This window comes from Mustela nigripes, chromosome 15 (genome assembly GCF_022355385.1).
Source record: "Mustela nigripes isolate SB6536 chromosome 15, MUSNIG.SB6536, whole genome shotgun sequence".
NCBI lineage: Eukaryota > Metazoa > Chordata > Mammalia > Carnivora > Mustelidae > Mustela > Mustela nigripes.
The window spans coordinates 73,482,455-73,507,571 of NC_081571.1; the positions used below are offsets into that span (position 1 = coordinate 73,482,455).

General features: G+C 42.0%; 2 protein-coding genes across 5 annotated transcripts in view; one reads left to right on the forward strand and one right to left on the reverse strand.

Moving 5' to 3' along the window:
• The window catches only part of UBAC2 (UBA domain containing 2), a 172,611-nt gene that overhangs the window by 82,119 nt on the left and 65,375 nt on the right, over positions 1–25,117 (forward strand). For both annotated transcript variants that reach the window (XM_059378139.1, XM_059378138.1), the window contains exon 5: positions 24,453–24,576. In XM_059378139.1, the coding sequence (XP_059234122.1) occupies positions 24,453–24,576 (124 nt within the window). The remainder of the gene's footprint in view (positions 1–24,452; positions 24,577–25,117) is intronic.
• GPR183 (G protein-coupled receptor 183) lies at positions 848–15,448 on the reverse strand. Of its 3 annotated transcripts, XM_059377762.1 has the most exons (4): positions 15,361–15,429; positions 8,510–8,540; positions 7,456–7,602; positions 848–2,515 (listed from the first exon to the last, which is right to left on the reverse strand). In XM_059377762.1, the coding sequence occupies exon 4, from the start codon at positions 2,483–2,485 to the stop codon at positions 1,415–1,417; it is 1,071 nt and encodes a 356-aa protein (XP_059233745.1). In that variant the 5' UTR covers positions 2,486–2,515; positions 7,456–7,602; positions 8,510–8,540; positions 15,361–15,429; the 3' UTR covers positions 848–1,414. The 3 variants fall into 3 exon arrangements, with proteins under 3 accessions (XP_059233745.1, XP_059233746.1, XP_059233748.1); XM_059377763.1 differs by lacking the exon at positions 8,510–8,540 and having other exon boundaries at positions 15,361–15,448; XM_059377765.1 differs by lacking the exons at positions 7,456–7,602; positions 8,510–8,540 and having other exon boundaries at positions 15,361–15,445.

Below are 25,117 nucleotides of genomic sequence, written 5' to 3' on the forward strand. Positions count from 1 at the left end.
CGGTTTTTTTTTTTTTTTTTGGTCATTGGCTTCAAGGTCAGGTAGCTCTTTGTGAAATTCACATAAGACAAACCTGAAAGTTCTCAGTAAATGGTGCTGACTCAACCATAAAGATTAATTTTCTTACAGGGTACTAGTTGGAAATGAGTAGGGTAGGAATTTGAAAGAAAAGATTTCCAGGTTATAAAACCTAATAAAAATTTAAAGTATGCCTCATGATATAGTGTTTCATCTCTTTCTGTTCCATTATAAAAATTGGTATTATTGCTAACGTAGATACTGTATTGAGATAGTTTGGGGATTTAGTAAAACAAATTTGAGCTGACAGCGTGACTGTATTTGCAAAGATCATACTATTCATGCTAAGGTATTTATGTGAGCAAAGTTATAATGTTGCAGGGAATCTTGGGAACTCCTTTAAGTTTATAATTTTACATTTTTCCCACTATCTTATTTAGGCAAGCAGCAACCATGCCTCCTGCTGCTTATCCTCTTTGCTCTTTCTGGTAACCTAGACCACTGAAATGCAGATCAGGATACTACCAACTATGAATAAAAAAGAAATGATCCCCCAGACACCCAAGAAAAGCCAAGCATGTTTGCAAAGTTTTTTTTTATTCCCAAGCAGAATTCAGCAAGTGGACCCTCCTCCCAGTGGTTACCACCACATAAAGTCCTTTTCCTATGCCGGGCTGATGGGCCCTGCACTGCTCTGCTGGCTGCTTGGGAAAGAGCTCTGTGTTTTCATTGCCTCAGTCACCATCATTGCTTATAACCTTATCATCCAAATCTAGCTATTGCTAATTCTCTTCTCCCTGTAAGTAGACACTGAAAGACATACTCTTAATATTGTAGCATCCTGCTTTTTATTCCAAAAGACTTCCTTGAAACAAAATATTATGACTCAGAGCAGAACAAAACAAAACGCTTGATGGTATGGAGAAGATAAAAGTCTAAGATTGAAAGAGGTAGGGATTAAAGAAATATGTTACCAAAAAGAAAAATAACATGTTACCGTATCGACATTTTTACACGGGCAATGTACAATCTTACAGCCTTTTCTTTTGCCAAATTATTGGCAGGAAATACTGATGCTGTAATTTTTAATTTTTTATAAAAATTTTTAAAAGTTTTTTATAAAACTTTTTACACTGAGAGTTATTAAAATAGCCTCCCTTTTGGTATAATATTTCATTTACAGACTAGAACTTTGCATCATGTTATTTTCTTGAGTGCAAAAAATAATAATATAAAAATAATATTCTTCCAAGTTGGAGGTGGGAGCTCGTGCCCAATGAAAGGAATTTACAGACATCCTAGTTGGAAGTTGAACAATCATTTTGCTTTATAAGAAAAGTCCAGCAAAGTTTGTCATGCAGTCTACTTTGCTATAAACCCAAGATTTAATTCCTTTTTACTTCCCGTTCAAAGACTTGGAATGTATCATTGTTTGCGTTTCTGTCATCTCCCGTGAGTTCTCTTCCGGGGCTGACCTCACAGCGCTGGAAATTGATACACTGACCTGACGCTTCAGCATCTTCATGACCTTCCTCTTATACCCTTTACATGCAAAGAAGTATATAAAAGGGTCCATGCAGCAATTGAAATTCATCAGACATACTGTAAAGTGCAGTGAGATCTGGAATGAATGTCTTTGGCTGCATTCCAGGAGATCAGGGACACGAAGCTTCTTAATCATGTGTTGAATAATCGCAACATGGTAAGGTGTGAAACAAAGAACAAACACAACAATTATTAAGATAATTGTGTTGAGAGCCTTTTTGTTGACGCCAGATTTCTCGGTTAGTGGGTTTTGTTTGGCAGTTTTAAAGAGTTTGCAACAAATTTGAGAGTAGCAGAAGAGAATGATCAGGAGAGGAAGCACATATCCTATGAAACACGCGCCAAGCAGAATCCAGGGAAGAGACTGTGTTCCTTCAAAGTTTGGATATTCCATGCACGTAGTCCTTTCCTCCTCCTGCTTTGACATAGGTTTTATGAGTAGTGGAAGCGTTTGAGCAAATACTAGAATCCAGACACAAATGCAGACGCATTTCGCGTGCTCAATTCTCTTCATCTTGTTGTACCTCAGAGGATGCACCACGGCAAAGAACCGGTCCACGCTCAAGCATGTCATGAAGTTCACACCTGCGTAGGTGTTGATGTAAAACACCAGGGCAGTTATCCTGCACAAGGCCTCACCGACCCTCCAGTCAAAGCCCAGTGCGTAGTAGGCTATCCGTGTAGGCAGAGCAGTGGTAAAAAGTATATCAGAAATCACCAAATTTGTTGAATACAGGGTGGTAGAGTTGATTTTTTTCCTATTTTGAATGATGACAACCAAGGCTAGCACGTTTCCCACCAGCCCTATAACGAAGACAGAGCCGTAATGCAGTGGCATGAGTATCCCGGCGGTGCGGTGGTGTGCGTAGAGGTCACAGTCGTTGCCCTGCGGAGCTGAGGAGGCTGTTGTGAAATTGTCCATTTTTGTATCCGTCAGTGGTGTTCACAGTCTCTAGGAAGAACCAAGGAAAGTTCTTTCAATTAGAAGCGTATTCAACTAAAAGCAATAGTAACTGCCTTTTATAGATCTAAGTTTTAAAGATTTGTATAATTTTTAAGAATCTATGATGTGTTGCACAGTAAAGGAAACCATCCACAAAGCCGCAGAAAGGCTCCCTAGTGAATGGGAGGAGATATTTGCACATGACATATCCGATAAGGAATTAGTATCCCAAATATATAAGGAACTTACATGACTCAAAACAAAAATAATCTGATTAAAAATGAGCAGAGGACCTGAAAAAAAAAAAAAACATTTTTTCCAAAGAAGACATACAAATGGAAAAGACATACAAAAGACATACAAATCTCTTCATACACATGAAGAGATGCTCAGCCTCACTAATCATCGGGGAAATGCAAATCAAGACCACGGTGAGGTGTCAGCTCGCACTGGTCGGAAGGGCTGGTATCAGAAGAACAAAGAAATAACAAGTGTTGATATGAGGATGCAGAGGAAAGGGAGCCCTTGCGCACTGTTGGTGGGAATGCAGACTGGTGCGGCCGCTGTGGAAAATAGTACGGCGGTTCCTCAAAAAGTCAAAAATAGAATTACCATATGATCCAGTAATTCCGCTAATGGGTATCTACCCAGAGAAGATGACAACGTGATTCGGAAAGGTATGAGTACCCCTGTGTTTGTTTTAGCATTATTTACAACAGCCAAGATATGGAAGCAGCCCAAGTGTACTTTAGGTGTACACACACACACACACACACACACACACACGAATATTAGCCATAAAGGAGAAGGCGATCTCGCCATTCGCAATAACATTGGTGGATCTAGAGGGCATTATGCTAAGTGAAGGAAGTTGGAGAAAGAGAAATACCATATGCTTTCTCTTATATGTGGAGTATGAGAAGCAAGAGAAACAAAAAAAATCAGGAACAGAACCATAAATACAGAGAACAAACTGGTAGCTACCAGAGAAGAAGTACATGGGGAGGATTATTAAAAAGTACCCGTCCAAAAGAGAAGAAAAGTCTGCGATGTGTGATATGTTTACATTTATAGTAACAAGAACAAAGAATCAGATTTATGTTTTTACTCTCAAGTTGGTGATTTTGGCAAAGCCCTGGCAAAAGAAACGAAACCATCTAAGTAGAGCAAATGTTATTTTTGTGACAAGAGGGGATACCATCATTTTTTGAAGAAATTTCCCCCCTTTTTTTCGGAATCATTGTCTGGGTAAGAACAGAATCGTGTGCAGCACCCCACATTTCAGACAGGAGTAAAGCTTTGCTTTTAAATTGCATTTCGGTTGGACTTTTTTTTTTTTTTTTTTTTTGGCCAAATGCGTATCACTGCCAGGAAATGAAATCAGTCACACATTTATTTAGTGAAATACGAATTTACCACAGTGATCTGATTTGTGTTAACCTAAAAAGTATGAGAAACAAGCTAAGGCCTTGTTAGGAACTGAAAGTTAGGTTTTCTTTTTTAAAAAGAAGAAGATGGTAACCACGACAACCACGGCAAAAACGACAAAAAAGAAAAAAAACTTAAGGTGTTTCAGGGTGCGGGGGGGAAGGTTAAGATTAATTCTGAACTAGATCATTCCGCAGATACTCTGCTGATAGGTGCAGTGTACGTTCCTGCACCCCACGTGCCAGCAAGCATAACACATGTAGTGTCCTGTGCTCTGCTCTGTCCACTGAACCTGCTCATGGATGGGGGTCATCTGTGTTTGTCACACGTGGACCTCGTAGACACTGGACACTTCTGTAGCATCCCAGGGTCTTCATGCATGATTTGCTAAGCTACTCCCCTGACGACTCTCTGGATTATTTCCAGTTCTTTTCTTGGGGTAAATAATGTTAAGATGAAAGAAATTTCAGGTCCTGTTGAAAAGTGGAAAACTACAATGAAATGCCTTATGTGGGGCTGAGCTTTGATAAAACTTAGCAAGAGCAGAACAGTAACTTCTGCGAAATTATTTTTAGAAGAAAAATGATACTCCAATAGGACCATCTCTGCCTACAGATCTCATCTGAAAGTCACCAAAATTAAGGGAAGATTTCAACATATCTAGTGATGATGGTTTACATTAAAAGGAAAAGACTCCATCCCTAGCCATCTCAAAGCACCGACTACTCCTCTGACTGCTAACTTAGTTCTGACAGTCTTAAAACGGTGAACCCAGCAGACAGTGGGGGTCATCAGGGGGTGATGTTGTAATGTTCTAGGTGTACAGTACTTCCAGTGTTGTTAGGGTAGTTGTTAATGTGCGGAAATATGACCTAAAGCAAAAGGGAACAAAAATGGAAGTGGTACTTTCTGTTAAATAAGAAAAGATAGGAAAGAAGATTATGAGAAAGAAATTTAAATGGAATGAACTCACCTATTAAAGGAGACATCAGTTTGGATTTGTTTAAAAAAAAAAATGTCCAGCTGCACAGGGCTTAGAAGACATAGCTTAAAAAAGTGACTCAGAAAGGTTGAAAATAAAGGCATGGGAGAACAAATAGCAATCAAATCCCAACCAGTGGAAAGCCAGAGTAGCAGTCAAAGAACATAAATATCTTGAATTATGCATATTTAAAGGAAAAATTGGCAAATCACCGCCATAATGGGAGATTTTAGCACATCTTTATTAGAATAAGCTGGATAAAAAAGAGATTAGAGACTTAGAAGATTACCCAGTGTGACTTTGCAGAATTTGCAGAATTTGTGCTGAAGGCCCACAATCATTTTTGCCAATTTGACTGTGTGCGAGGTCATCAGAGGGCCCCAGAACTTTCAGAAAACTGTTAACCTATCAGCCAACATGCCAGTGCCTATAGGGCAACTAACTTAGAAATCAGCAATAAATAGATAACAGATACATTTGGAATCTTAAAAAATATGCTTCTAAGAGACTCATTTAAGAAATCCACAGTGGGAATTTTGAAGTATTTAGAACCAAATGACCAAAAACTCTATGCTTTGGGGCGCTTGGGTGGCTCAGTGGGTTAAGCCCCTGCCTTCAGCTCAGGTCATGATCTCATGGTCCTGGGATCGAGCCCCGAATCAGGCTCTCTGCTCAGCAGGGAGCCTGTTTCCTCCTCTCTCTCTTCCTACTTGTGATCTCTCTCTCTCTCAAATAAATAAATAAAATCTTTAAAAAAAAAAACAAACCACTCTATGCCAAGCAATGGGGTGCAGCTGAAGTATTAATCTCAGAAGCAGAGCCTTGAATATGTTTATTGTCTTCTCACATTTTTATTTGAGGATAGTTAGCACATGTTACAAGTTTCAAGTGCCCAGCATAGTGACTCAACAACTCTATATGTTTGTGAAAGCATTTATTTTTTTTAAAGATCGAAAATCGATAAAAATACAGTTCAGGAAGCTAGAAGAGAATTGTTTACCCAAGGAAAGTAGAAGAAAATGATAAAGATAATCACAGAAATTAGTAAGATTGAAATCAAAGCAACAAATACTGACTTTCTCTTTGTGCAGGAAAAAAAACCAAACCAGAGCGATTCTTGAAATCATGGGAATTGCGGTTGTGGAATGAAAGTAGAAAAACCTTTATCCTCTTAGTTGAGTAAGGCTCCATGTGAGAAGTAACTTTTCAAGAACTGAGACTAGACACGGAGAGGTGAAAATCCCAGACAGGGGTTATAACTTAGGAACAGGTAGCAAGAACTTTTATTTTTGTACTTTCTGTGGAAATATTTTTTTCCTGAAAATCTCAGCAAATTTATTTTATTTAGAGGAGCGTTTCTCCACAGATTTGGGAAATGCTTTTAAAATACATACTGGGGTAGAAATTTTCCATATAAGTAAATATTGTTGTAGAGATCAGAGAAAGTTACATTAATGTAGGACTCAGAGAGAATGTGCCATTGCTTGTCCTGTTGTAAACACGCGTCCAGCTTCTTCCTGAATGCAGTACGCATTCCAGAAGAGCCGGACATGGCAGGGGTTGCAGAAAGTTTGGTGTTTAAGAATATTTGGCACGTGGGGACACCTGGGTGGCTCAGTGGTTAAAGCCTCTGCCTTCTGCTCAGGTCATGATCCCAGGGTCCTGGGATCGAGCCGCACATCGGGCTCTCTGCTCAGCGAGGAACGTGCTTCCCCCCCTTTGTCCGCCTGCCTCTCTGCCTACTTGTGATCTCTGTCTGTCAAATAAATAAATAAAATCTTCAAAAAAAAATCTGTCATAGTGTTAATTATGAAGGTGAAAATTTGCAAACAAACCAAATGTCCCTCATCAGGGGATTGGTTACGTATCTCCCGATATGGCCATACAGGGGAATTCTCTGCAGTCCGTGGAAATGGCAGCGTGGAAGCCTGTTTCTTGACAGGGAATAATCTTAAATAAGGAAAGCAGATTATGCAACATGCCACTTTCGGGGGTAGGAGAAGCGATTATACGTCCACACATTTTGAAAGGATGTGTGTGCCAAAGCATAGTTTTGTACAAATCGTTTTTTAGTTTTTTCCATACACTTTAAAATTTTTCATACTGAATGTGAATTAACTATGAAATGAGGAAGCTGGTTAATAAATTTATCTGAGAAAAATACTCTTCAGTTAAGTTCATCTTGCAAAAACCTATCTTCTACACATTTCAAAAGTAGTCCTTCAGTGCTCTTTACTCAGATTGAGGCGTTCATGTTTATTAGGTGCCTACCTTTAAGTCCTTTCTGGAAGAACACTCACAGCCACCCTGTGAGGCTAAGTACTGCGTACTAAGGCTAAGTACTGCTGTCACCTACCTACTTGCCATGTGAGGAAACTGAGTGTCATAGAGGTTAAAAGGTCAGTCTGGAGGCTTCTCTTATGGTCTGGGTTCAGGTCTCCTACTCTGTCCAGTCCTTGGCAGGGGCAGCTCATACTGCCCTTGAAGTACTGAGAGTTTGAGGTTTTGAAGTGGTCTAAGCTTTAAGAACCGTCCTTACCGGTAAACAGCCCGGAACAGTGTGGCCCAGCACACCGGAGCAGCGGAATGCTTCTTCCTAAAGACAGTGGAGTTCCCACTTCCGGGACAGCATCGAGCCCCAAGGAGAGGACTTTTGAGGGTCCTGCATCAGTCAGAGAAAAGGCACCTGCGGGATGTGGACATGTAAATGGGATGGCTCAGAAATGATCTTTGATAAAGGCAAATCAAAGCTGTCCTGACGTCTGGTCATTGGGATCTTGAAAGTTGATGTCACTAAAGTTGACATCCTATGCTATCAGTGCCATAGTTTTAGTCTTATCTCTTCTAAATTGAGAGAAAAACCCTTTCATGTACTTGACCATTGTTATCCCATTCGTATATGAATTAGTCCCCGTTTCTTATTATCTAAATATCTAAGTAATATTTAAAATAATATCTTCCCTTGGAGATATTATTTTATACCTTTCTTTAATCATTTGATGTTTCAAGATTCTGTTCTTGAACCTTGACTTACTCCATTCTTTTATTCAGCAGAAATTGTTTTTAGTGTTTTTATGTGCTGGGTCCTGGAAATACCAAGATGGTATCTTTCTGTTTGGGAGGGCCTGAAGCTGAAGGATGCCTGTGATGTTGGGAATCTGCTGTCGTGTGATGAGGCGTCATCTCACGGCTCTTCAGAGGGCTCCTTCTCACACATGCCAGGCTTCTGGTTATGCTTTTTGGATTATAGTACTCCTTTTCAACCTTTGGACTGCAAATTCCTCTTTTAATCATTTTTTTTTCAGGTATAACTAACTTCCTTCCACCTTCCCTTCCTCCTTTTCTTCCTTTATCTATTTACTTTTGAATACATTTCAAGTAGTTTATTTAAAAAAAAAAAAAAGTAAGTTCATCTTTTTTAAGTAAACTCTACACCCATCATGGAGCCTAAACTCATGACCCTGAAATCAAGAGTCACGTGCTCCACTGCCTTAGCCAGCCAGGTGTCCCCTGAAGTGCCTTACATTTTTATTGTCATTGTCATTAGACCACAGCTTCTTACATGTTACTGGTGTAGATACACTGCGCCGTACCTGGAAGTACTATGTCTCATCAGTTTACTGCCTAGAGAAAAGCACAAAGGAATGTTTGTTGTGAATCTTTTTCCTTAGAATACTTGTATCTGTAATAATTATAATTTCCTCATAACCCTCTCTAGTGGAAAGGTATGTGTGGCAGCTAAACGCTCCTTAATGCCCCACACTCAGGTGTAAATGAGGACTGAAACCTTTGCCCCAAGGACACAGGTTCACACTGGGCTTCGTGAAGTCTGGGGCTGTGATCAGGTTCCCAGTGAGGAACCCCCTTCCCTCCTGAAAGGGATGTCACCGCAGCCCCCCCTGAGAGCCATCTGTGCCAGTTCTGGGGCGGTGCTCATGGTGAAGCAGCGGGGTCTGTCCCACTTCTGTCTCTGTCACGGGGTTTTGATGACTCTGCTGCTGTTCTCACATATGTAAAACAGCCAGCTCTCCTGCAGCAACATCACCTCCCCTGGATTTGTACTTGTTTTCGGAAGTGGGTCTGTGTGTGTCTAGAGTTGATTTCACTGCTGCTAGAGTAGCTAACGTTTTTTAAAGACATTATCATCTCATTTTTGCATAACCGGACATGTTGACATGAACTGACAAGATCTCTCTAGCTGCAGAAAGGAAGAAAATAACAGGCTCCCCCCAAATATTCATCTACTAGTATTTAAGAAAATTGTCTGAGCTCTAATGCAATTTGTCCTCTCGAAATATTTACCCTGGTACCAACTTGCCTGGATAATTATTTTCTTAGCTTTTTTTTTGTGGCAGGAACAGAATCAAACCACTATTTTCAGAGATTTACTATGAACTAGAGTACCAGCTTTTAGTTTTTGCTTTAAGATTCCTGAAATGTCACCTTTACCCCTAATAATGTTCACTTAATGACCCATCAATAGTCTTAAATGAAAAAGAGCTGATTTTTTAGTAATTTTTGTTTAAATTCAGACGTTAGCCATGAATTGAATGGCTCAGGTCATGTGAAATGATAAGCAACAGGAGGTGACCTCCCTGTAAGGCCGAGTCTGCTCAAGACCATGTCGACACATTGAGATGATGGGACTCCGTGCCCACAGTGGCCTGCACCCGAGAGGAGGTTCCCGGCCCGTGCTTTCAAAAGGACCAGGAAAGGCTCAAGGATGTGGACCCATAGATAGGAATTTTATTTGTATATTGTTAAATGATGAGTGTTGATTGATCTGATTTCTGATTTCTCTGGATACACCATCCTTGGGCTATTTTGTTGAGGAGAGGTAAGGTTAAGGGAAGGTTTGGGGAGCAGGGAGGAATGAAATCTTTGAGAAAGGAGAATACAGGGGAAAGCTCGGGTTCCGTGGAACAGCAAGGACTCGGTCCGCCAAGCAAGTGGACAAGCACAGATGGACCAGGGTCGCAGGTCGAGCTGTTTAGCAGTTCGCTTGAGAATAAACAGACTCCACAGAAGAAAGAAATCTTTGCTTCTGACTCTGGTTAGCTAGTTTGATGAGCACTTGTCAGTTACTTGCAAAAGCCTCCTTGCTCTTGACTGAGCAAACGGGGGCGTCGGAGTTTGGTCCCGTGTCACACGCCTCGTGGCCTCGCAGTCAACCAGTGATTTTTTTTCCCACTTTCTTATTTTGTTGACGAAACAGCCATCACCTGAGCGGTTGTGTGGGCCGTCTGCCTGTCAGGTAGGCAGGTGGGAAACATTAATTCCCGCTTGTGGGGCAGAAACGCGAGGCACAGACAAGCTGCAATCAGCCTCTTTTCCCTTCACTGGCAAGGTCAGATGGTGTGTTCCAATGAGCTGCTGCTTGACTCCTCTTACAGTCGGTCCGCGCCCCAGTTAGCTTAGTGAAATAAATCTTTCTGTGCTATCAGGTGATGCTTTTTTTCCAGCCCACTTCGAGTCCTATTTTGATAGCTGTGACTATGGGCAAGATCTGTTTTCGGAAGGCTCTGGGGAACATTTTCGCAGAAGGTGACGCACCAGCAGCCACTGGCCCTTTCTCAGGATAAAGCCTCACCCATCCTGAGTGTCTGTGTTCACAGTCGAGTTGTCTGTGGTCAGTCTGTATGAGGAGACCTCCCTGGCCTGCCTCTTAGGGAGCTCGCTTGTTCTGGCTTGTGGAAGTGTGACCCTGCTGCTGACCCCACAGCCTGGGTTGGTTCTGACCACGTCTCAGGAGGTCTGCACAGGGTCATGTACAGGACAGGGCACAGAGAGCTTCTTGAAGACAGGAAATAGCAACAGTGTTTGCCAGTCTGTAGTTGGCTTTTTTGTGCATGTCCAGTGTCGGACCTGATGGGCACTGAAGAAGACCGCTTCACCGGCCGCCAGCGTGTCTGTTGGCATCAATGGGAAAGGGGCCTGATGTTTGAAATTACTGGATTCAACACCCACTGGCCCGTTTGGGGTTTCACTCATCCCAGCTTTTTTTCTTTCAGCTTTCACTGATTTTCTTTGTGTGGCTTTCGGCAGCTTCAGTACTGACTAGGATGGTGTGAAGGTTCTCAAAAGGGAAGACGGGCGGGGGGGGGGGGGGGGTCATACAAAGGACTAGGGTTACAGGACGTAATGTTTGGAAACTGTAAGAAAAAAGAATCTCACTGTGAAATTCATTTCGGTGTTGAGGAAGACAAATACCGTGCTTCTGTGTGACTTCACTTGACCTCTAAGCAGGATGGGTGGGTGATACAAAAAGATTTTATAGCGAAGATCTGAGTCTCTAGAACCTTCATCCTCTGAGTTCAAAATGTTTCTGGAAGTCATATGTGCCTTTTCTCCTTAAAGTTCAAGGGAGTTTGAGGTTTTGTTGTTTGTCTCTTATCTCATGGAAATTAGTCAGAAACATTAAATATCGTTATTTCATGGATAAGCAGAATTCCAAACATTAGGTCATTTGCTCAGGGTCCTCCATCAGTCCGGCCACTAAGTTAGGAGTCGCAGAGATGTCCGGAACTCTGTGCCCTCCCTCACCCGCCACCTCCCATCAGTGGATCCTGTGCCTTCTGTCTCTCCTGACTTCTCCCGCACTTGACATCCCCTCTGCACCGTGTGTCTGTCTGTCGGTCTGCCCGTCCTACCATCCCCCGCTACCCCTGCCAGCCTTCAGGCCACCCTTGCTGCCTCCCTGGAGCCGCACTTTCAGCTTTCACGGTGCCTTTCAAGTGCGGCCTGTTGAACCCAGGGAGAGCTCTCCATCAGGACCCAGGATCTCCTTTTGACCGGCCTGTGCCTCCCTCTTCGGCTGGCTGCCTTACATTTTCTCCCTGATGCCCTGGCTCTAGCCTTCCTCAATTATTTGCAGGTTTTCAATGCCCTGTGTTCTTCCACAGCTCTGTGCCTTTCTGGCACTCTTCCTTCTCTGTGCTAGGTCCTCAGCTCCTACTTTCCTTCAAGACTTCATTCAGACTCTGCTGTTCTGGAAGCTTCCCTGATTTTATCCTCTCCTGCTTTTGCCACCACCTCTAAGACAACGTGGAGTGGTGAGGGCCCTGTGCTCGGTACTAGCGCCGTACTATTGAGTTTCTTTTTCTGTTTCCTGCTACTGGTGAAGTCCCTGAGTGGAAACTGTGTTAACTTGTATCTTTCCAGCTGACCCATGACTGAGGCACCATAGCTACCCCTTAAGGGACAGCAGAGTCCCAGCTTCCTTGACCCTTGGTCAGAGTTTCTTTATCAGAGTTCTTGATTAGTAATAGTAGCCGGTCTCATTAAGCACAGACTGTCTTCCAGACACCGTTCAGGGCACTCTACCTATATTCACTCCCTGAGTCATCACAAAACTTTCACAAACCCATAGCCAGCGGTAAACTGCCCAGAGCGCTTACACGATGTGCCTGAAGCCGCAGCTGTTAAGTGTCAGGATTCAAGCCCTGGCGGTCTGGCTCCAGAAATCACAACCAGTGCTATGTGCTTTATCCCTAGCTCCTGTTTCCAACATGATCTGATGTTGCTGGTAGAAAACAGTAACCGTAGGAAGACTTTAACATGTACCAATTCACCCTGTTTGAACTAGAGAGAAGAGAGCTGGGGAGACGGAAGGAGGGCCGGCGGGGAGGGAAGTACGTTGGGTTACATGAAGGCATTCATTAATCTACTTGTGACATTTTTAAGGCAAATAAAGATTTTACAAGTGAATTTAGATTTTACTACTTTTAACAATATTTCCATGACACAATTTGGACTGAAAGAAAATGGTGAATACCTAGAATAGCTTTAGTTTTTTTATCTTTTTAAAAAATGTTTGAATTCTTTATTTAAAGAGAGAGAGCAAGCATGAGCCAGGGGGAAGGGCAGAGGAAGAAGCAAACCCCCCCCTCTGAGCGGAGAGCCTGATGCAGCCCAATCCCAGGACCCCAGGATGACGACCTGAGCCGAAGGCAGACTCTTAACTGACTGAGCCACCCAGGCGCCCCCTAGGATAGCTTTTATGCTACTAATTTATTTCTATACTGCTTTTTAGGTATTTGTGGACTTTTTTTTTTTTTTTTAAGATTTTATTATTTGAGAAAGAGAGAGACCGAGAAAGACTGTAAGTGCACACAAGACAGAGGGAGGAACTGGCTCCCAGCTGAGCCCGGAGCCCAGCAACACAGGGTTTGACAACATAAGGCTCGGCTCCATCCCAGGAAGCCGGGATCATGACCTGAGCGGAAGGCAGATGCTTAGCGAACTGAGCCGCCCAAGTGCCTGTATTTGTAGACGTTTAACAAAATATTTTTATTTTTCCTTTTGAACTTTCAAAACACCACAAGGATCTTTGTTAACTCTACCATTTTCAGATGGTTTTCACTTGCATTATCTCCTCTGACATTGAAGCCCTGTGCTTTACAGAGTTCTTGGAAAGCTGAGGAGTTCTGTAGGCTGGAGGGGCTTCCGGCCCCCCAGCACACTCCATACTCTGTGGCCTTGGACACTGCAGCAGGCCGTCACCCATGGCAGGGGAGAATTAGCATTTGTAAAAGCTCTTTCTTTTATTTTTTTTATTTTTTTATTTTTTTTTTTTAAAGATTTTATTTATTTACTTGTCAGAGATAGAGAGAGAGAGAGAGCGAGTGAGCACAGGCAGACAGAGAGGCAGGCAGAGGCAGAGGGAGCAGCAGGCTCCCTGCTGAGCAAGGAGCCCGATGTGGGACTCGATCCCAGGACGCTGGGATCATGACCTGAGCCGAAGGCAGCTGCCCAACCAACTGAGCCACCCAGGCGTCCCAAAAAGCTCTTTCTTTTAAATGCACACTTTCTAAGGGTGCTGGCCTTCTCTTATCCCATGGAGTGTTTCCCAGCCGTCCTACAGGAGATGTCTAAGAAATGCGTATGGATCACTGAAGCAAAGGGAAGTCATAGAGTTATCCGAGGTAGTATTTATTCCAGTAAATGACTGGCCATCTTACCAACAAGCACTTCGAAGCCAGTTGAAAGTAATTTATGAGAGGCACTACTACCACTGCTCCCCCCAACCCCCCACATGGTAGCTGGTGAGCCAGGGTAAGGAGGCTTTGTGCGGAACAGACTTTCACAGTGTCAGGTCCCAGAGAGAAAGCATGCCCTGAAGTATTAGCAGATGCAGAGCCCAGACGGTAAGCCCATGAGATGTTTGCCCTCCATAGACTCAGTCTTTGTGTAACATATTTGGTAAGGATCTGCAAATAAGTTTAAGAAAAGTAATTCTCACAAGATGATAGGGCAAGGAAACTTTGCCTACTGGACTCTTCCTTTGGTAGTTTAATGGGTAGAGAGAGGGGAGAATTTCTAGCACTTACTACATGACGGCCAACATGGCAGGACTTGGCTGGATTATTACTCCCTGTTTTACAAATGAAGCAGCTCAAGTCAGAGACTCCCCAAGGCCATACAGCTTAGAAATAATAGAGCCAGGGTTCAAGCCTGACTCTGAACCGTTGCACTGTACTGTACTTGGAGCGGTAGCCCCAGAACCCCCAGACACACCTTCCTTCAAAGGAAGTCAGCTCACAGCTTATGTCTTACCAAGAATTTCTATTACTTCCATTTCCAACCTCGACATAAATATTGCAATGCAAATCACTGTATGTACTATGTGCTTCATTGTTTTGTGACATTTTTTTAGGCATGTGGAAATTCTAGAAAAAACAGATATGTTTAGCTTTAGTGATCATTAAATAAATATAAAGGAAGAAACAGATTCATTTTTCACTTATCAAATTAACAGTTTATATTGACAATTAAAATACTCAGATTGTCTGAGAAGCAGTGAAGCCCAGAGTATCATCAGTGGGAGGGCTAATTGCTAAAATGTTTTAGTAGACCAAAAAACATCAACATATATATAAAGCTTTAAAAACATTTATACCCTTTGCCCAAGGAATTCTAGTACTAGGATTCTATCTGGAGAAATACCAGAAAGTATAGAAGTAATGGCAGTACAGAAAAGACCTTTATGTTACATAGACACGTAGTCAAATAGTAGATTGTAATGACCCTTTTATTTTAAATTGTGCTGAATAATTTGTATATCCATGCATTTAAGTGTAGGAATACTCCATTTTAAAATAACTTTGTTCCTTTCCCTTCATTCCAAAGTATCCTGAAATATTGGCATTGTTTACTGATTTTTACTGGATGCTCTTTTTTGCAATAGTGAGTTCACACAGAAGTACAAAGTAAACCCTACTTCTTGGCATAGATTTCTGGCACAATCCATTGTTTTCACCTACCTCAACATTAGCTAATTAGAACTGCCAGTCATCAGAGTCTAAACTATGTTAATGATACAATTCTTGTTACAAATATTTATAGTTGCTGTTGAATAAGTTCTGTTCCTTTATCTTATACCTTAATTAGGCTTCTAAAGTTTTACAAAAGACTTTGTTAGAAGAATAAAACATGTGGTGCTTACCTCCCAGGGACTTGCTGGGGCCTCCGGGCAGTAGCAGTCAATATTTGCCCAACTGAAGTAGATTACTTTGGCGTGTTGAGAGTTTGTGCACCGTCCTTTTATGGGCTGGCTTTTTTTTTTTTTTTTTTTTTTTCTGTCACCCCGTGACTGAGCCTAGTAGTCATCGGTTAACCTCCTGTATGCGTGTGCACTTTTTTTTTTAAGTGGGAAGTGAAATTTTTCTGTTAGTGATTTTTTTAAAAATAATTATCCAAAAACCCCTTGGTAGTATCTCTGGAACTTCATGAGTTTTTTAATAAAGCTTTAAGTATTTAAAAAATTCTTTGAGAGGAAGACTAAAGCAATAAACCTTACCCAGAAAAAAAAAAAAAAAAGAATGACAATTACTAATGATTTAGTATCCATATTCTATGTAAGAATACGAGTTTCTAAATGTTTTAAAGAAAAAAAAGTCAACTGTGGTGATTCTGTCTACCTGGAAACTTGATGAAGAGACTAGTTTACTCATTCTGTGTCTTACCAACTTATGAGCAAGAAGCAGAGGTTTCTGGGGTGAGTGGGAGAATGATGTTCTTTCACATTGTATGGGGACTAGTCGACGTAGGCAGGAGGCCAGCTGACAGGCTCTGTGACTGCAGAGACACTAATGACGGGGAAGAGTTGGAGGGGACATCTCACTGCCGAAAACCCGGTGTCGGTGCATAGGATGGAGACCTGGGCTCTTCACCTTACAGTTTTGGTTGGCTCAGTTTAGACCAGCTGTGTAACACGGCTATCAAAATGCACATGCAGGCCGAGTGAGTAGAAATACACCGGTCAGAGTGAGAGGGGGGATATTGACACTTGCCTAGGACTCATGTAGCCTTTCCCAGTCAGCTCTGGGGGCTGCCTTTCACGAAGGAGATAGAGGACCCGTGTGACCAGGCTGGTAAGGGGTCTGGACGCCCGGGCCTTAGGACAAATGGTTGAATAAACTGAGAATGTTTGGGCTTGGCAGGGAGGTAGGTGATCATCACCCTCATGCTTTTGAAAGCTGTCTCACAGAAAAGGCATTAGGTTGCAAATGTCGACCTTCCAGAGAACAGAAGGAAGGCCAGGAGGAGGAAGTTAACCAGAGACAGCTTTCAAATTAAAATATGAAGGTAGTTCCCAAAAATTAGAAGCATAAAAAAAAAGGAATAGGCTGTTTCTTATTTAAGTACTTACATAAACTGGTTGACTATTTTGAGGGATGATAGAGAGAGAATTAAATCATTTTGGTAAGAATTTGTAACTCTGACTTCAGACCTTCCACTCCAGGATCTGTCAGAATGGCCGAGGGGCTTCAGTGGTATCAGTCCATCTAGAAGTGGACTCGGTTCTTCTAAGCTCTAAAAGGCTGAAGATCTATAAGGGAGCACTGTCAGAAGAGCAGCGACGTCCAGTTCTTTGGGCCTCCATCTCACTGTCTGTAAAATAAAGGCATTGAAGTAAATGATCGCCAAGCTACTTCCTAGTGCAAAACTTCTGAGGGGGAAATAAAGAGATTTTATGATTTGCTGGATGAATATGAGAAAAGATTCTAGAACTAGTTTATTTAAAACTTAGATTGAAGAAAACATGAAGAAGACATTGTTGAGAAGCTTCTCAGTTTGTGGAAATGACATCCTCGTGGGGTGTTTTGGTTTTTAACTTTTGAAATAGATTTTATTAAGTTAAACGTTGTTGTGTAATGAAGAACTCACCTAGTTACATGTTGTAGCAAACTGGATCCACCCTTCGCTGCGTTATCAGAGTGGTCAAGTGTGTAAAGGAAAGGCTGTGGGGTGGTTGTCCTGTGAGATGCTGTGGGACATAGTGTGCAAGCATGGCCTGAGCCCACAAATTTTGTTTGTCTTGTCTTTGGAAGTTACTGGGATTTCTGTTGTTGGACTGTGGAAGTGCAGTCTGCGTCCTTTGCTGTAGAAAACACAAGATGGGCATTGGTGACCTGAACTGAGTGTTTTCTAGTATTTTACTCTATCAAGTACAGTTGTAAGTATGTAGGAGAAACTCCAGAAATACTAGTGACGTTAGTTGAAGGAAGGAAGGAAAGAGTGAATTACAACCTGTTTTCCTCTTTTCTGTACTTCACCTTCGTATCCTTAAGCCAGATAGGGCGTCCAAGGGTTAGCTAGTCGCGGTATGAATTACTGTTGACAGTGTACAGAACAGATGTTGTATCACAAAATAAGGAAAAGAGAAAAACTGGTCAGTGACTAATAACATGATGTTTTGTGAAGTCTGTGTGTATAGAAATAGCAGTGGAAATTTCTACAAAACAACCTGTATGTTCACGGTCTGAAATGTGTGCTTTTGTGTTAGGGGTACATGTGGTCTAGTACTTAGTCATCGTTTAAAACTATATAGTGATTAATAACTTCTAAGGAATTTTTAAACTTCTCTTATTGGTGTATAAGACATGAACTGTGGTCATTAAAATTCCTATCAGTATTTTCTTGGTTAGTTTACATTGAAGCAGAGCCTCGGTCGGGATGGTGGCCTCAGATTCTCCATTGTAATGTCACCCTTCACACTGTGTAAACAGAAGAACTTCTATAAATTAAGTACCTCAAAGAACATGTTCTGTGGTCAGATCCCTCAAATGCAACTAAAATAGAGCTTTCTTATTATTACCAAGAGCCCAGCACGCCATATTTTGATTATGTATATGAAACTATATGTTTTCATCCCATTAAAGATAATAAAGCAAGATGCATTTGTAAAACAAAAGACAAACTCTGTGTAGTTTGCCATTTTACAGAGAGATTCATTTATTCAGCAAATATTTTTTGAGCAACTCTTCTGTGCCAGGCACAGTTTTAGAGAGCAGCGATAGAGCAGCAGACAAAACCAGCAGAAATCCCAGGCCCCACGGAGTTTCCCTCCAGTCAGACAAACAGATGATAAGTAAGTCACGTAGGAGATTAGGAAGTTCTAGGTGCTGGGGAGAGGACCTAGAGAACTGTCTTGTCTGAGAAGGAGCTGTGTGGGTAAAGACCAGAAGGGTGTGAGGGAGTGCATGGTGTCTCTGAGAAGACCCCATCAGGAGATGCACGTGCCCTAGGGCATACCTGTCAGTGAGTGAGACTCGGGCTGGGCTAGGGTGGAGGGAGCAGCCAGAGGGAGCGGCAGGGAGGCCACGTAGTAGAAGACCAAGGTCAAGGTCCCGGATGCAGGGCCTTTTAGGTCTTTGTAAAGAGTTTGGCTTTTGGGGAGCCTGGGTGGCTCAGTTGTTAAGCGTCTGCCTTCGGCTCAGGTCATGAGCCCAGGGTCCTTGGATTGTGTCCCTTGTCAGGCTCCCTGCTCTGGGGAGCCTGGTGCTCCCTCTCCCACTCCCCCTGCTTGTGTTCCCTCTCTCACAGAGTCTCTCTCTGTCAAATAAAGAAATAAAATCTTAAAAAAAAAATAGACTGGGTTTTACTCTAGTGTGGGGACTCAATGGAGGATTTTAAGCCGAGGAGTGACCAACTTGTATTTTTTAATGAAAAGAATACACGGCTGCTTAATCAACTTTGCTTGAGTTTTGACAAGTTGAAATGGAACTAAACAGTTCTTTTTGTAGCATTTAGAATGGCAGTTTATTTTTTAATTTAAATTCAATTAATTAACGCAGAGTGTATTATTAGTTTCAGAGGTAGAGTTCAGTGGCTCATCAGTTGCATGTAACACCCCGTGCTCACTACCTCCCGTGCCCTCCTTAATGCCCGTCACCCAGTTACCCCGCCCCCCCCACTCCCCTCCCCTCCAGCAGCCCTCAGTTTGTTTCCGGTGATTAAGAGTCTCTTAGCTTTGTCTCCCTCTGATTTCATCTTGTTTTATTTTTCCCTCCCTTCCCCTATGCTCCTCTGTTTTGTTTCTCAAATCCTACCTATGAATTAAATCACATGAATCTTTCTGTGATTGACATTTTGTTTAGCATAATACCCTCTAGTACCATTCATGTTGTTGCAAATGGCAAGATTTCACTTTTGATGGCTGAGTAATACTCCTGTGTGTGTGTGTGTGTGTGTGTATGCGTACCATATCTTCTCTATCCATAGAATGGCAGTTTAAATAACTCTGTTCATGAAAATTGCTTTGTTAGTTTTCACAATCAAATATTGAAAGTAAATTATGTGTAAGGATTTATAGAGCTATCAGAGGATGCAATGCTGAGTAAAATATTGTGCTTTCTGATAGAGTAATCTGTTGGGAGACCTTATTTTTAAAAGATTTATTTATGGGGCACCTGGGTGGCTCTGTTGATTAAGTATCTGTCTTTGGCTCAAGGTCATGATCCCAGAGTCCTGGGATCCAGCCCCACATCAGGCTCCCTTCTCAGCAGAGAGCCTGCTTCTCCTTCTCCCTCTGCTGCTCCTCCCTGCTTATGTTCTCTCTCTCTCTCTGTGTGTCTATCAAATAAATAAATAAAACCTTAAAAAAATAAAGATTTATTTATTTGAAAAAGAGGTGGGGGGAGGGGCACAGGGAAAGAATCTCAGGCAGACTCCCCGCTGAGCACGGAGCCTTGTGTAAGGCTCCTCAGTCTCACAACCGGTGAGATCATGACCCATGAGATCACAGCCAAGCCAAAATCACAAGTTGGAGGGTAAACTTACTAAGCCACGCAGATGCCCCTCTCATGAGAGACTTTTTAAAACCTTATAGTTGGTTAAAATGTGATCATAAAAATAAGCTCAAAATGGATTAGACCTATATGTAAGACCTGAAACTATCAGCCTCCTCGAAGAAGACATAAGCAGTAATCTCTTTGACATCGGCTATAGAAAGACTTTTTTAGATGTCTCCGCAGGCAAGGGAAACAAAAGCAAAAATAAACTATTGGGACTACATCAAAATGAAGAGTTTTTGCACAGTGAAGGAAAGCATCAACAAAGCAACAAGGCACCCTACTGAATGGGAAAAGATATTGCAAATGACTTATCTGATAAGGGGTTAACATCCAGAAAATACAAAGAACATCTATATCACAACACCAAAATACCCACAAATAATTTGATTAAAAAATGGACAGAAAAAAAAAAGTGTACAGAGAATCTGAACAGACATATTTCCAAAGAAGACATACAGACAGCCAATAGACACATGAAAAAGGGCTCAGTCGTTAGGAACATGCAAATCAAAACCTCAGTGAGATATCATCTTACATCTGTCAGAATAACTACAATCGAAAAGATAAGAAATAACAAGTGTTGGCAAGTGGGTGGAAAAAAAAGAATCCCTGTGCACTGTTGGCGGGAATGCAAATTGGTGCAGCTACTGTGGAAAACAGTATGGAGGTTCCCTAAAAAACTAAAAATAGAATTACTGTGATCCATTAATTCCACTGCTGGATACTTACCGAGAGAAAATGAAAACACTAATTCAAAAAGATAAATGCACCCCATATGTTTATTGCAACAGTATTTGTAATAGCCAAGATATGGAAGCAACATAAGCGTTCATTGATAGATGAATGGATAAAGATGTTGCATGCGTGCATGTGCACACGTACAAACACACACACACACACACACACATACACAGGAATATTAGCCATGAAAAAAGAACGAGCTCTTACCCTTTGCAATGTCATGGATAGACCTATAGAGTAAAATGCTAAGTGAAATAAGTTAGAGGAAGACAAATACCCTATGATTTTACTCATATGCAGAATTAAACAAAATGAACAAAGAAAACAAAGACTAATGAAAAAAGAGATTCTTAATTTTTTTTACTTCTAAAAGCAAAATTAATCAACTACTATTATGACATAGATAATGCTTGCAACTTGTACATGATATTTTCCAACATCTAACTGAACATAATAAAAAACTTAAAAATTAAATTACCAAAATCATCATTCAAAAATGAAGATTAAATAAAGATATTTTAAGTGGGGAAAAATGATTTTCAGATGACTGATGGACAGATGTTGGAAGAAGAGCCTCTTAAATTCAGAGAACAGGCAGGTGGTTGCTGTAGGGACGGTGGGTATGGGGTTGGGTGAAACAGATTAAGAGTACCTTTATTGGGTGTGAAGGTAGAGATAAAAACGGAAGGACCAATCAAATAGCCATTCAAAGAGTATTTAGAGTACCAAATTGCCTCCTTGCCTCAGATCAGTAGAGGGCTGCCATGTCTGTTCCTACCCCAGTAAAAGTCTGGGGTTTTAATCTCTGGAGAGGTCTCTGAACTGTAGGATACTAGGCACAATCTTGACGTCTAACGCCTGACCCTAGGGCTAATACTGAACTATCCATAAGCCTCTGGAGGGTCTCCAAAATGCAGGATACCAGGCACACACCCTAACCACTAACCCTAACCCCAAACCACCCCCCCCGCCCCTCCCCCAAGAGCTGAGAAAGTGACTTCTGGAACAAACCATAAGAAAAACTGAGAAGCAACCTAGTTATCCTGGAGAAGCACTGAAACAGTTAAGAATTGGTAGTATATCTGAAAAATGGGTGTGAAGGTAGACATGAAAACAGAAGGACCAATTGAGTATCTATTTAACCCTCCTTTTCTCAGCCGGGTGGATGGGTGACACAGACTGCTCTCACCTCAGCAGAAGTCTGGGACTTGATTCTGTGGAGAGGTCTCTGAACTGCAGGACACAAGGCGCATACCCTAATCCCTAACCCCTGTCCCTAACCCTACCCCTAAGACTAACTCTAACCCTAACCCTAGGAAGAACAATAGTACATTTATTGTGACGAGCACAGAGTAATGTACAGGAGCTTTGAGTCCCTATATTGTACACCTAAAACTAACATATTACTGTATGTTAATTTTGCTTCAATTAAAAATAAATAACAAAAAAGATTAGACTTAAGCCACTAGGCTCTGCTCATAAGTACTATCCCATTTTGGGGGGGGGGGGAATCTGACCATTCACCTCTTCAAGAATAAGGATTATTATATTGCCCCACATTAAATGAGCACCCCCTTGCTGGAGGGCCAAAGAGAATGCATTTCCTTCCCTGCTCTGCTCGGTACTCGGCCTCAGAGGAGGGCCAGCCGAGTGAGGCATGTGAGGCCGAACTGGCGTGCTGGGTACATACCTTGGCTGCCCTGTCCCTGTCATCTCTCTTGCAAAACTGAGAAAGATTGCATCTCACACATCTGGGTCTCCAGTCCTTACCCAGTGTCTGGCACTTGGGTGTTTGCCGGTTGGGGTTTTCCCTATTCTGGTATTTGCTGCATTCTTACAGATGCTACTGACACTGCTGCCATTTTTCACCTTTGTCGTGTATGTTTGCTCTCGTTTTGTTTTTAGAAGCAGAATTGAGAGGACAGGGAGTGATTTTTTAATAACACGTTCGTTACCAAAGGAGGGAACACTTTGCACAAGAGGGTCTTGTGTTTCCACAAAAATGGGAGTAATAACCTTTCTTGCATTTTTCTTATGGTAAAGATGTACTGGTGCTCCTTACCCCCCCCCAATAAATAAATAAATAAACAAGGGAAAACGAAAGATAGATTGAGTCATGAAGCCAAGTGTCGAATGAAGAGTTGGTGCAAGTGTGTGTCCAGACCGATCTCCTCATTCCTGCTGCCTGCCTGGTCGTGGCAGGAGCGTGAGTGTGTGGTCCTGGAGCTGGTTTCTTGAGATCAGAGACTGCTCCTGATGCATGGACGTAGATGAACTCCTGAACTTGGGCTGCCATCTGGCACACAGTGACCAGGGACTCAGTGATTTGCTCTGACAGTGACACTGTGGTGGCTTTAGGGCAAAGAAGGGAGCATCTGGCTACCCCGAGGAGTTGGCGTGATGCCTGTGGGACAGAATTGAGCTGTCATACACCGTAGGTATTTCCTAGGCAGAAAAGTGGGAAGGACATTTAGGTTGAAAGAATAACTTGTGTCCGTGAATAGTTAAAAGAGCCTAATGTGCCCAGGGAGAGGCTTAGGCAGTAAATGTGGGGGGAGGGGAGCAGAGGACAGGTGTGGGAGACTACACTAATAAGAAAGGACTGGAGGGCTTTGCTATTTCATGCTTATATTTACATTTCCTCTTTGGATTCTGGGAGCCTGTGGAAGGATGGGTTTTAAACAGGCATGTGACATGATCAGAGTAGTGTTTTGTGTGTCAGCGGGGTTTAGAGATGGATTAAAAAGAAATGAGACTCTAATTAGACACTTGTGACTTTTGGCTCTGTCAAGTTGAAGGTATCAAATTGAGTTTCATAATGAGGGGAGAGACAGGCAGACAGTTTGGGAACTCACTTCCATCTCACAGTCCATGCCGGAGAAGGGCTTGGGGCGATGCAGGGAGACACTGGAGCAAGGAGAGCCCTAGTGGGGCCCTGGAGAAGGTAGAAGAAGAGTGGCAGGAGAAGTCTAGGGGAGCAGCAAGAACATATATATATATTATATATATATATAATATATATATATATATATTTTTTTTAAGATTTTGTTTATTTGTTTGAGAGAGAGCGAGTAAGAGAGAGCATGAATGGGGCGTGGGGGTCAGGGAGAAGCAGACTCACTGCGGAGCTGGGAGCCCAATTCAGGACTCTATCCCAGGACTCCGGGATTACGACCTGAGCTGAAGGCAGTCGCTTAACCAACTGAGCCGCCCAGGCGCCCAGGAACAGGTTTTAAGGCAGGGGAAGAAGGGGTTTGAGGAAGGGAAGGCAAGGGTGGTAAGCGTGTCGGATGCTCCGGTGACCAGGGTGGACAGCGTGGGATGAGCCTTGGGATGTGACTGTGGTGAATGATGTTTGTTGCTTTTGTTACAGACTCTTTCGTTAGATTTAAGTCATTCGTGGAAAGAAAACAGCAGCAACTTTAAATTTTCTCACAATGCCTGACAGTTAATTAGTAGATGCTGAACCAATTTGCAGTAGTTTTGGGAGAATCAATAAGTATTAGATAATTAGAGTTTTCATAAAAATGTTATCTTTAAGTACAAATTATTTTCAATGTGATGCACATGGTGAAACCTTCTATATCTGAGACCATGCTTTCAGACAGAAATAAAATTAAAACCAGTATTACTTCAAGTATCTATTTGCTCTTGGTATTTTAAATTGAATATGACTAAAGTGATTTTTTTTTTTTTTTTTTTTTTTTTTTTTGCGTAGCCTGGCACCTGTCTTTGCTCTGTTTGTACCGTTTTATTGCTCCATACCAAGAATCCAAGTGGCACAAATTTTGGGCCCGTTGTCCATCACAAACAAGACATTGATTTACATATTGGGACTACAGGTACAGTATGCATTTTTATGTTCACATCTCTTTAACCAGATCTGTTTCTCATTTGATGTCCTTAAAAACAGTGGTTTTTTTTTTCCCATAAGTTTGGCTTTATGATCTATATCAGATGTTCAAAGGAAGTGTTACAGAACAAGAACATCAAGGTATATAAAGTACTAGAATACTTTCATAGTCTTTAGAAATCTGATAAGAGCTTTCACTGTAATTTGTATCAGTGGAAAATATTTTAATGGCATTGTGTAATTCCGTGTAAGTACTTTTCAAAATCACAGTATGCAGTGGAAACAAATGAGAACAGTTGAAAGGTAGAAAGTGGAAAATCACTGTCAAAATTACTTTATTGAGTACAGCGTCACAAAGAAAGCTCTGAAGAAGCAGCCAGCGTGCCCCGCTTTATGGCTCCCATGCCGCACAGATACGATGGCGCTCTGCCCGTCCGCTAGGTGGTTTGATACGAAGACCGTGAAGAGTTCTTACTGTTTGATTTAAACGGAAAAAGGTTCTGTTCACCAATACCCAGTGCCATCGACCT

Coding starts and splice junctions, on each gene's coding strand:
- GPR183 (XM_059377763.1), bottom strand. CDS start 2,485: ATGGACAATTTCACAACAGCCTCCTCAGCTCCGCAGGGCAACGACTGT.